This window comes from Zosterops lateralis (assembly GCF_965231275.1).
Source record: "Zosterops lateralis genome assembly, chromosome: 5".
NCBI lineage: Eukaryota > Metazoa > Chordata > Aves > Passeriformes > Zosteropidae > Zosterops > Zosterops lateralis.
In genome coordinates this window covers 71170437-71181132 of record NC_139766.1, presented here as the reverse complement: position 1 = coordinate 71181132, position 10696 = coordinate 71170437, and the positions used below count along the sequence as shown (strand labels likewise).

At 47.5% G+C, this 10696-nt stretch overlaps 1 protein-coding gene across 2 annotated transcripts; it reads right to left on the bottom strand.

The window, feature by feature from the left end:
• Positions 1-696: 696 nt before the first annotated feature.
• CDKL2 (cyclin dependent kinase like 2) lies at positions 697-9366 on the bottom strand. 2 transcript variants are annotated; one of them, XM_083862120.1, is made up of 13 exons: positions 9078-9366; positions 6864-7058; positions 6405-6583; positions 6173-6285; positions 5859-5998; positions 5464-5552; positions 4847-4973; positions 3964-4235; positions 3700-3790; positions 2808-2919; positions 2589-2695; positions 2204-2296; positions 697-1699 (listed from the first exon to the last, which is right to left on the bottom strand). In XM_083862120.1, the coding sequence occupies exons 1-12, from the start codon at positions 9243-9245 to the stop codon at positions 2237-2239; spliced, it is 1653 nt and encodes a 550-aa protein (XP_083718246.1). In that variant the 5' UTR covers positions 9246-9366; the 3' UTR covers positions 697-1699; positions 2204-2236. The 2 variants fall into 2 exon arrangements, with proteins under 2 accessions (XP_083718246.1, XP_083718247.1); XM_083862121.1 differs by lacking the exon at positions 9078-9366 and adding an exon at positions 7167-7272.
• Positions 9367-10696: the final 1330 nt, after the last annotated feature.

The window sequence follows — 10696 nt, the reverse complement described above, 5'->3', positions numbered from 1 at the left end:
GTCCTGGAGGAAACACAGGGGAGAGCTCAGCACTGTACACACTTTCCTCTCGAGGGGAAGTGGAGGGGCAGCACCGATCTCAGCTGTCTGGGGACAGTGACAGGACCCGAGGGAATGGCTGGAGCTGTGCCAGGGAGGGTTAGGTCGGATATGAGGAAAAGGCCTTCACCCAGATGGTGATCAGGCACTGAACAGGCTCCCCAGGTCACAGCACTGATCTTGACAGAGCTCAAGGAGTGCTTGGACAAAGCTCTCAGGCACCTGGTGCGATCCTCTTGACACCCACTGTGGAGATACTTGCACGGATTGATGAGATTCCTGCTGCCTTCTCTCCTCTAGACTGAGCAGGGCCAGCTCCCACAGCCTCCCCTCCTGAGGGAGATGATGCAGACCCCTCATCATCTTTGGCCTCTGCTGGACCCTCTCCAGTAGCTCTCTTTCTTGACCTGTGGAACCCACACTCCAGGTGTGGCCTCACTAGGGCCAAATAGAGGATCACCTCCCTGGACCTCCTGGCCATGCTCTTCCCCATGAAAAACCTTCCCCTTAAGCCTCTCTTTCTCTTCCCCACACACCCAACTTTCCCCCAAAACCTCCACTCATCCCTCCCCAAACCTTCTTTTCCCCCCTGCATTTGCCCATGGCTACCTGACTGACTGCAGTGACCAACTGGAGCATCCGCTCTGGGGACAGTCAAGCCTGGAACTGGACAATCTTTTTATTTACAAATGAAATGTACATGTCAAGACACAACACAGAGACAAATCCCTAAATACAATGAGTTCAGACCATATTCTGTCATGATCCATCGATGGGAAAGGCTGTATTTTGTGGAAAGTTCCAAAGTTAATGACACCATGTGAGTTGTGACAGATGATGGAAAACAGCTGTGAGAAACACAGGGACAGCCCAAAACTGAACACAGACAAACTAAAGGCAAATAAGCAAAAAATTGTTTCTGAACAGTTGAGTTTTACTGTCCCATACTCCCAGGGACCTACAGGAATGATGACTTGAGTTACTGATACATTCCATGTGTCACCTACATCACAGCTCAGTAGTCCACAGGGGTATTGCTTCTTTCACCATCAACAATAGCCAGACAACATTCCCAGGTAAACACCCCAATGAAAACTTCCCAAACATGGGGGCAAAAATGTGAAGGGAAAAGGAACCTAAAACAAAGTGACAAGTGCATTAGCAAGAGTTTCAGAAGAACAGCTGCATATTTGCACATTTAAATATTGTATTTCTTGCACAAATGTTTTCTTCACTCTCAAGGCAAAGGTGCTTTTTAATCCAGATCAGGCAGCCCACCAAAATATGAGAATTTTGGCAGCTGCTTTCGTCACTACTCGTTGAAAAAGAAACCCCTCATGCGGGCAGCAGCTGGAAAAAAGAAAGCCCAACTTCCTTCCAAGTCCTCCAAAGCAGCTCCTGCCCTTGTCACACACCAATGACCAGTACTCTTCTCAGACAAGACCTGGCTCTAAGCCAGAAAGTCCACATTCCAGGGGCTTTTTGCATGCAAGAAATCCAGCAGCAAAGGCAGTGCAAGCTCAGTCCTCAGCCTGGACCCGAGCCATTTCCGTGGCAGCCTGCTGCACCAACAGGAGTAAGGGATCCTCCTCTCCCCTGCAGAGACCTGGCAGCTTTAGCCCTTGGAAACTCAGATGGATTGTTCCCACTGTTCAGCCACCTGCATCAAGAGGAGAAAAGGAGAATGACTCTGGACAGACTAACAAAACACAAGAGGTGCTCCCTGGTGAAAGGCGTCCTTTATTTTGATTTGTTACACATCCTTACCTTGCTGAAGCTGTGCGCTTACACCCCTGTGCTTCACAGATCAGAAAACTTGAGTTGTTTCTTCCCCTCCTCACATGCAGGCAGCCAGCTTCCCCTTTTTCTGTTGTTCTACCAGCTTGTTCAACCCCCCCAAGTTCATGAGCTGCTTCATTTCCAACCCCAGTGCCCCCTTAGCTCAGGACAATGATTTACTGGGCACAGCAAGCTGTGTACTGCCCTCAGTAAGAACTCTGTCAAAGCTGCATGTCCTCACCGAGAATGTGAAGTATAAAAGAATTTTCCTATTGCACTTCCCATCCCTAGGTTCACGAAACCATCCATTTGGAAGCCACCAGAAGGCTACAAATCAAAAAAACTGAAGCCCCCAGCAGGCTACAGAGCAAAAATGAAAGCCCACCTCTTACTGGCAGATGTGACCATCTCCCCAGGGCTAGTGCTCGACCCTGGGGAAGTTGGCTTCTGATGCATCCGGCATCAAGGTCCCTGACAGCTGTAAATTGGGAAAGAAAGAGACAGGATCAATTTCCAAGCGTAGCATAAATAGAGAAGACAAGCCAAAGCAGCCTTCTAAAGACATATGCAATGCCAACACCTAACTTAAAACAGATCTGTTCTTTGGTCAAATCAGGCTTCCAAAATGCTCCCCCAGTTGTAAGAGTTATAATCCCAAGGCAAGTTCTGCTCCTTTAGGAGTCAAACTGGAATTCTGTGGGCCATGCTGTTGAGAAAGCCACAAACCAAACAAATACAGAGCAGCACAAATTACTTTATTTCCTTGATACCTGCCGTGAAGCCAGACTTGGGTTATGAAGGTCGATAGCAGCAAGGGAGGGGACTCGGGACTCTGTAAACATTCTGGTTTCCTTTTTCAGGAATCTGGGATGCCAAGCTGCAAAACACAACCAAGGAATGCCATGTGAAAGGAGTGAGAGCTGACACACTGCTCTCCTGACACTTGTTTGCTGACCCAGGTTTTATTTAGAGGACCTCAAAGTTCCTACCTTCCACTCCTCTCAGCTCGGGGAGATGACGTAGTTCTGGAAAACACAGATCTGCCTTGGACAATTCCCATTTTTTCTTATTTGCCTGAAGGATGGATTTTTCATTAGCAACCTGTAATCAAGGGCATAAGGAACAGCTCATGAAAAAATAAAAACACCCCCTCTCCCCTTATTTTCAAGCTTAGAACAGCAGTAACACAGCAATGTTCAGATGTAGCTGGAATTTGTAGCAAGAGTGAGACAAAAGATTCTGATGTGTGTGAAGGAATTCAACCTGTTCAAGTGCCATTTATACATAAGCAAAGGAAAAGCAACATGAAAATAAAAACAATCATCTAAGTGAGGCTGCTTTCGAAGAGGTAAAATACAGCACTTGGAGAATGGCTGGGATTACTTATCTGGAAAAAGGCAAATGCTTCTGGCTGGCACAGTAATAATCATGCCTAGGTAGTGAGAGCAGAGGAAAACTTTCCATTTCCCTTGTTTTCCTTATCAATTTTTAATGCATTTATGACATGACTAAGTCAGGCCCTGGCTGCATTAAATCCACACCCTCAGTTCTGCTTCAGCAGCACAGCACACATGGTCTATCTTTCCTGGCCAGGCAGGAGACCATGGATACATTCCAAATCTCACAGATATCCTGTGCTGGACTACTCCCCTCATTTAAATTTGTTTTCTGACATAAAATGTATTTTATGTAAGAACTATTAGCAAGGGATAACAAATGAAAAATCTGCAGGAAAGAAGGGGTAACAAAACCAGTATTTCTAGTGGGGAGTTAGGGTGAAAGATGGAACAGATGGAGTTCTTGAGAATACAACACACAATTGAATTTATTTTGGCTTGGCCAAGGGGGATGGACAGACAGACAGACAGACAGACGACTCACCGGTGTCAAGCTGACACTGCAACGGCCCACTGGAGAAGGCTTCCGTGCCTTTAGCAAGTGGTTCAAGTATTTTTCACTCTTTTCATCAAGTCTGAAACCAAAAATGCCCCAAAGTTGGTATTATCTGAGGTAACACAGTGAATGTAAAGCAACAAATGCAAGGTATCCCAAACCCCACCTCTCTCATTCCCACATGGTCACCCTGCATCTCCCAGGACATCACAGGAATGATGGATATAAGCTTTCCTAGCTCTGCCCCCATACCTGTAATTAAGGTTCCCAGGCCCAGAACCCATCCCAAATCTAGGAGAGAAGTTCTGGCTGATGGGAGGGATAAATGTGCCCAGGGTCTTGGTATAGTCCAAGCTGCTGCTGGAATCTTTCAGGTTGGTCTGAGGGCTGAATTTAAATGGGTTGATTGTGCTGTCGTAGAGGAAGCCCTGCTTGGAGGATTGATCAGCTTTCTCTGCATCAGCTTTACAGGGCTTGGTCTTTATCAGCTTTCCATCTTTGCCCTTTGGGCCCATGCTGAAATCCTGTTTAGGAAGATAAACATCATCTTTCCTTACAGTTGTGTTAAAAAAAGCAGTTTAGAGCAGTGCAAGCAGGAAAAAAAAAAACATGTCAGAAGCCTACATGTGCATGATTCTGAGAGAATCTAATGGAGATGGAATAGGTTTTGTTAGAAAATCTCTGCTTTCCATCAAACAGGAAAAAACTTGTCAGGGTTCCAGCACTCTCTGTAAATAAGTCACTTGAGACTGGAATCAGAAGTGATGGAGGAAACACAGCTGTATCCTGTGTCTCTTCCAAAGAAATTAAATAAAAACTCATCTCAGTGTCACCTCAAAGTCACTCTGAACCTTCCTTGGTATCCAGTTGAAAGGAATTTTTTTAATTTTGGAGACAGGGCTTTAAAACAGGTTAACAGCAGCATAAAGCATGACTTATGCTTCCCAAGTGATTCCCCCTCCAGCTCTGCATTGCCAGGAACTGTGTGGCTCACCTGCAAGGGACTGGCCAAAGAGCCACCTGCACATGCCTGAGCTATTTCCTAGGAATTCAAACTGCTGCACCTATGTTACAAAAAATGATTTTAAAACATGAGGAAAAAAAATACAGGTTTGGAAAATACAGATGGACCAACCTGGACGCTGATCGTTTTTCTTTCTTCTAAAAGATCGTCTTTGTCCCTTTTACAGATTTTAGGGTTTTTTTGGAACAGATGGTCTCTGGCATCTTTCTGGATCTTTTGTTTAAGCTCCTTAGTAAATCTACATTCCATATAAGGGGAAAGGAAAAAAATTAATAAAAAGGCTTTTGTTTATCTTAATATCATCATCAGTTGTTAAATCCAGGCTCCGACAGCCTTTTAAGTAGTCAAACAAACTGTGCCTTTTAACTAATCAGAGGCCAAATGTAATGTATACATTAAACTAAATAAGATCTTCAGCACACATTTTTCACAATACAGCAATAAAGGTGGTTGCATCCCAGTTTGGTGCAGATGCAGACAGCGAATACAGTGTAAGACTGTACTACCCAATATGGTGTGCCACTGACGAACTAATGTCACAGCAAGGTAAACGTGCCACTGCAATGTGTTCCCTTCCAGCTGTTCTCCTGCTTCCAAAAAGGTCAAGCCAGAACAAACTGAGACATTCAGCAGCTGTCAGCTCTGCAAGCCCACTGTGCAGTCTTCAAGCACAACTGCCTCACTTCTTTCTACCCTGAGCCTGCAGCAAGCAGGAAAGGAGCTTTTACCTTTCAGCAAAGCCATCCTTGTTGAAGAAATCACCCTGCAGGAGTTTGGTGCAGGACGGTCTCTTGTCTGGGTCAATCTGCAAGCACTCCTGTCAAACCAATGTGAAAGGGAGGAGGTAAACACACCAGGAATTAAACAAAGGCTTTGGCATGTCTGAGTGAAAGAGCCCTGCAGGATATGCAGTGAGCCCTCTGGCCCTGCAGGGCTGAGTGCCCCCATGGCCCTGGACTGGAGCTCTGGTATCCTGTAGCCCTCAGCAGGCTGCCAACCCAAGAAGCTGCTCCCTGCATGGGGGGCTGAGAGAAAAAGGCACTTTAGCAGCCCTGTACTCAGCTGCAGGAGGTGAAGGACAGGGAAACAGAGAAACATTCACAGAAAACAATCAGATAATCACCTTGGCTAAGTCCAGGGCGGCAGGAGGGAGCTTGGGATAGCGTTTCTCCAGGGACTCAAGCTCCTTCACCTCAGGCAACTTCATCCCAGCAAAGAGGGGTTTTTTACAGAATAACTCCTGTTGTCTTGGAATTAAGCTACCTGGAATCACGCATACAAAGCAACCACATGTGAAAATACAGGACAGAGAGGCTGAAATGTTTGGTCAGCACTGCAGTAAGGGCTACAGTCTGGGTTGTTATCTTTCCACCCATCAGAACAAATCTGAGCCCTTCATTCCTGAGCTAGCAGGGGGAGCCCGAGGGTTCTTCTTACCCAGGCACTTGGTGATATGGAAGAGCTGGTCAATGTCTGAGTCTCCAGGGAAAAGAGGCTCTCCTGTAAGCATTTCTGTTATCAGGGAGCCAATAGCCCACACGTCCACGGGCCTGGGGGAGAAAAACCACCACCAGCCCAGCTCAGCACAGCTTCATTGCTCCCAAGGCTGAGCCAGGAGGTGGAGCACCCCCTCCATGGTGCCCTTCCCAGGCTGGAAAGCCAGACCCACCTGCCATATTTGCTGTCCCCCACCAGCAGCTCTGGGGCTCGGTACCAGCGCGTGGCCACGTACTCTGTGTAAACCTCCCCGGAGCCCGCCAAGGGCCGTGCAAACCCGAAGTCGCAGAGTTTCACAATCCCTGACTGGGAAACCAGGATGTTTTCTGGCTTAATATCCCGGTGGATTATCTGCATAGAGAGAAGCGAGTCAGGGCAAACTCCCTGTTTGTACACAGCAAACTGACTGGCTCAGCAAAAAAGTGTGGCTTTCTCATATTCAAGTAGAAAATTACAGGCAAACACAGAACCTCTAAATTCAGACATATTTATTTCATGGATCTCTATTCCTTTTCAGACAAAGCTCTATTTTTCTAAGTTAAAATATATATAAACACAAAAATATATTCTTCTATTCTAATATGTATCTATTGATTTTTATCTGCAGAGCTGATTCCTTGCACATACTTACATTATGGCTGTGACAAAAGGCAACTGCTCTCATAATCTGAAACAAGTATTTCCGAACCCTGTTGTAGTCCAGTCCACCTGGAGAGGCCTCGAGGTCATTGAGTACCGTGTGATCCACAAACTCAAACACCAGATACCACCTCTTCTTCCTCTTACACACATCCAGCAGGTTCACCAGGTTCTCATGCCTGAGTTGCTGTCACAAAACAGGGAATGTTTAGTGAGGGCAAACTACAAAGGGAAATTTTTTTGAAAAAAATCTTTGCAGGTAATTTTTTTAACTGCAGGCCAGCTGGGACAGTACCTGGACTCATACAAAAAATACAACTTGAATAAAAAGAGGAAGAAAAAGCAGCTGTGTTTTCCAGTTATTTTGTCATTGCGTTCCCAGCAGACCAAGAATCCACCTCCAGTTTGTTACACATTTATCACACACCAGCAGAAAAGGTCATGCTACAGAGCATAGTTATTTATTAGCTGCAGCCTGGCAGGGAAACATCACCCGAGGCTGCCTGGAGGCAGCACCAGAACCCAGGGGTGTGACCCAGGAAGATGCAGAAGGACTGCAGAGCACAGGGAATTGTAGGGGAAACTCTGCCAGATGCCAACCTGCATCTGTGTCTGCTCAGATTTCTTAGAAGGTCCGACAAGAGAAGAATTTTTAAAGGATAATCAATATGAGAAAAAGCTCTTTTTCCAAGAATGATTTATTCCCCACATAGGAGACCGGAAGAGGCTTTGCTGTTTTCAGACACAATTAAATTTCTGCCCAAACTTGAGAGGGAAAAAAAAATTAAAACCAAAGATTCAGAGGGAACAAGGGAAGCAACTACAGAGAGACTAAACCTCCAAGTATTTATTTCCCCTGTGAGAGGCCACCCTCCCTGAGCTGTATATGTGAACCTTCCCCTCGCTGAGATTCCATTCAGCCAGGAAAACCAGTTAATTCCCAACACACCTGGTGGTGCTCAGTAATTCAATAACTCGGTGAGCCTGGTCCATGGAGTAGGTACAATCCAGGCTCATGCAGATCTACTTCAAAAGGGTTTGAAGGGATAATGCTTGGAGCTGCTGGCTGTGGCTCAAGCTCCAGCAAACACATTTCTATTAACTCTAATCCTGTAGCTCTTGCAGTAATGGCAAATATCACTTTTTTTTTCCTCCTTCAGTGCACAGGAACTGCAAGCTGGCAGATTTGGGAAGAGACGCTTGTGGCAGACAAGAGGACAGGACACAGTATTCCCACCTCTGGAACACCCCACATCACAGGAGTAGCCTGGATGCACCCTGAGTGTAATTAGATTTTCTTTCTTACTTTCACCAAACACATCCTCTGTGTCCCAATGTTTAAAACTCTCACATGTGCCCATGCACAGGGACAAACCATTCCTGTGGGACAAGGGAAGCTTCTCTGGACAACCCCTGCCAGTGCCTCACAACACTCACAGGGAATCATTTTTTCCTAATATCCCATCAAGTCCTACTCTCTTTCAGTTTGAATCCATTCCCCCTTTCACCACAATACTGACACCAGGCAAATCCCACACTCCAAAAGCAAAGGACACAGTGCCAGCCAGCTCCCAACCTGGGGGACACGTGGAATCTCATAGGAGTCCTCCTCCAGCCTCCTGCCTGCCAGAGAGGTGCCAGGAATAGAAGAAAATAAAGGAAAACTTCCCTAGAGGCACTTTCCCGTCTCAGGCGACACCGGCAGCCCCCAGTCTGTGTAATGTCACACAGCCAGGTTGACTTTAAAGTCAGGCAGGCTTTAAAAGGTCCTAATTTTTTATCCTATTTTCAGCAAATTCACGGCAGCAAAGGACAGACATTTGGGACAGGGGGACAGCTGCCACCAGGAGGCAACACAGACCGGGTGCCATTCCCTGCGGAACGCCAGGACATCGCCAGGCTCTTCCAATCCAGGATCCACCAGGTGAATCCAGCACAGCACGCAGGAAAAGGGAGAAGCAGCCCTTCAAGGCCACAGCACAGAAGGTTTAATTAATCTGGCGGGGCCCCGGCGAGTCTCTGGTGGCCTGGATTTTGTGGGCGACACTCTGTAAAGGCCGACCGGGGGCTGACGACACAACCTGAAGGAAGAGCCGCGACTTTAAACACAAAAACCTTCACACTTCAAGCTGTGAAAATGCTGAAAAGGACGGGGCGGGGGGGGGGGGGGGGGGGGGAGTGGGGGGTGGTCCCGCGAGCCTCTCACCTTGAGCAGCTTGATTTCCCTCAGCGCGATTTTCCTCACGGCCGTGTCGTCTTCGCTCTCCAGGAACTTCTTGACGGCGACGATCCGCCCGCTCTCCTTGTGCCGGCACTTGGTCACCACCCCATAGCTGCCCTCGCCCACCAGCCCCAGCACCTGGTACTTGTCCATGCCGGCGGCGGCGGGGCCCGGACCCCGAGGCAGGGGCCGGGCCGGGATTTAGGAGCCGGGCCGGGATAAACTGACAGCAGCGGGACGGAGGCACCGCGCACGGCGGCAGTTCCCGACCCAACACGTCGTTACCGCGGCAACGGCCCGCCGTAAAGCGCGGTCGCCCCCCACCTGTCGCGAAAGGCTCATGGAGAGTAACAAGGCCTCATAAAATGGTTTAAGGATAAAATGTTATGGAGGCTGCTTTCTTAAAGCCGCTAGGGCGCGTAAAGCGTGCTAAGCAGCCTTGTGTCCTGTGCGGCATGTTAAAAACCCAGCCTGAGATTGTTCCGTGTGAGGTGGGGAGGCGGCGGGTGTTGCCCAGGATAAGCCGTGAAAAAGGCCGAATAATTAGGTTTTAGATGCCTGTGCCAGCGGCCTTACTGTGCAGTTCATCTTACAGTCTTGGCAGTGTATGCGCGTGTTATTTGCGACTTAACAGCACGCGTGAACCTGCTCCCTTTCAGAGGAAGGAGAGCTGAAGCGTCCCTGTGGGTTTACTCCTGGAGACTCCGGCCAATATATCCTTGATCCAGAATCCCCTTGTTCTTCCCATCCAGTGGTGGATGCAGCAACCCCTGATGGTCTTCACTGACATCTCACGTTCTGGGCAGGAGTGGCACGGCAGGCCAGGAGGAACAAACTGCAGAAACAAAGGCGTTCCCCGTGGATATTCCCGATATTCCCGCCTCAGTTTGGTGGCCTCTGCTTCACAGTTGAGGGTCCTGTGGAGAAAAAAAAGAAAAAAAAAAAAAAAAGAAAAAAAAAAAAGTTCAATTTCTCTGAAGAAATTTATGAACACCTGTCAGGCTGGAATATTCAACATTCCTCTTTGGGAAGGGAGCAGTATATGCCTTGCCAAAATGTCGATTTCCTGGAATACAGTGTAATGAGGAATCATACATCCCAATAATATTTTCTGGAACCTTCACTGTAATCCTCCTGAGTCACATCGATATACATCACCTGCTGTAATTAACTGCTGGTTGCTTTCATGTCTCCCTCACCCTCATTCTCTCTCCCTACATGCAATCACAGTAATGCACTTTTCCAGGCTGACCTCACATTTCCAGGGAAAAAAAAAAACATCGGAGTGTGGTTGGCAGTAATGTATTATATCCCTCCTACTGCTCATCACTGTTGTAGCAAGTAGCTCCTCTGGGTCCTGGCATCTGTCCTGTGCTGCTAATAGAGAGCTGACTTGGAATCCCATTAACTCTTCCACTGCTGAGATACTTTTGGATCTGTTAAAAGAAAGGAGCAAAGCACATATCTGTAATGACACCACTGAGAAGGGGGAAAACTAAGAGAGTAGATTGCATATTCGATTGGAGATTAGGAAAAACAATCCTCCCTGTAAGGGTGGAGAACCCCTGGCAGAGGTTCCCCAGAGAGGCTGTGGCTGCCCCATC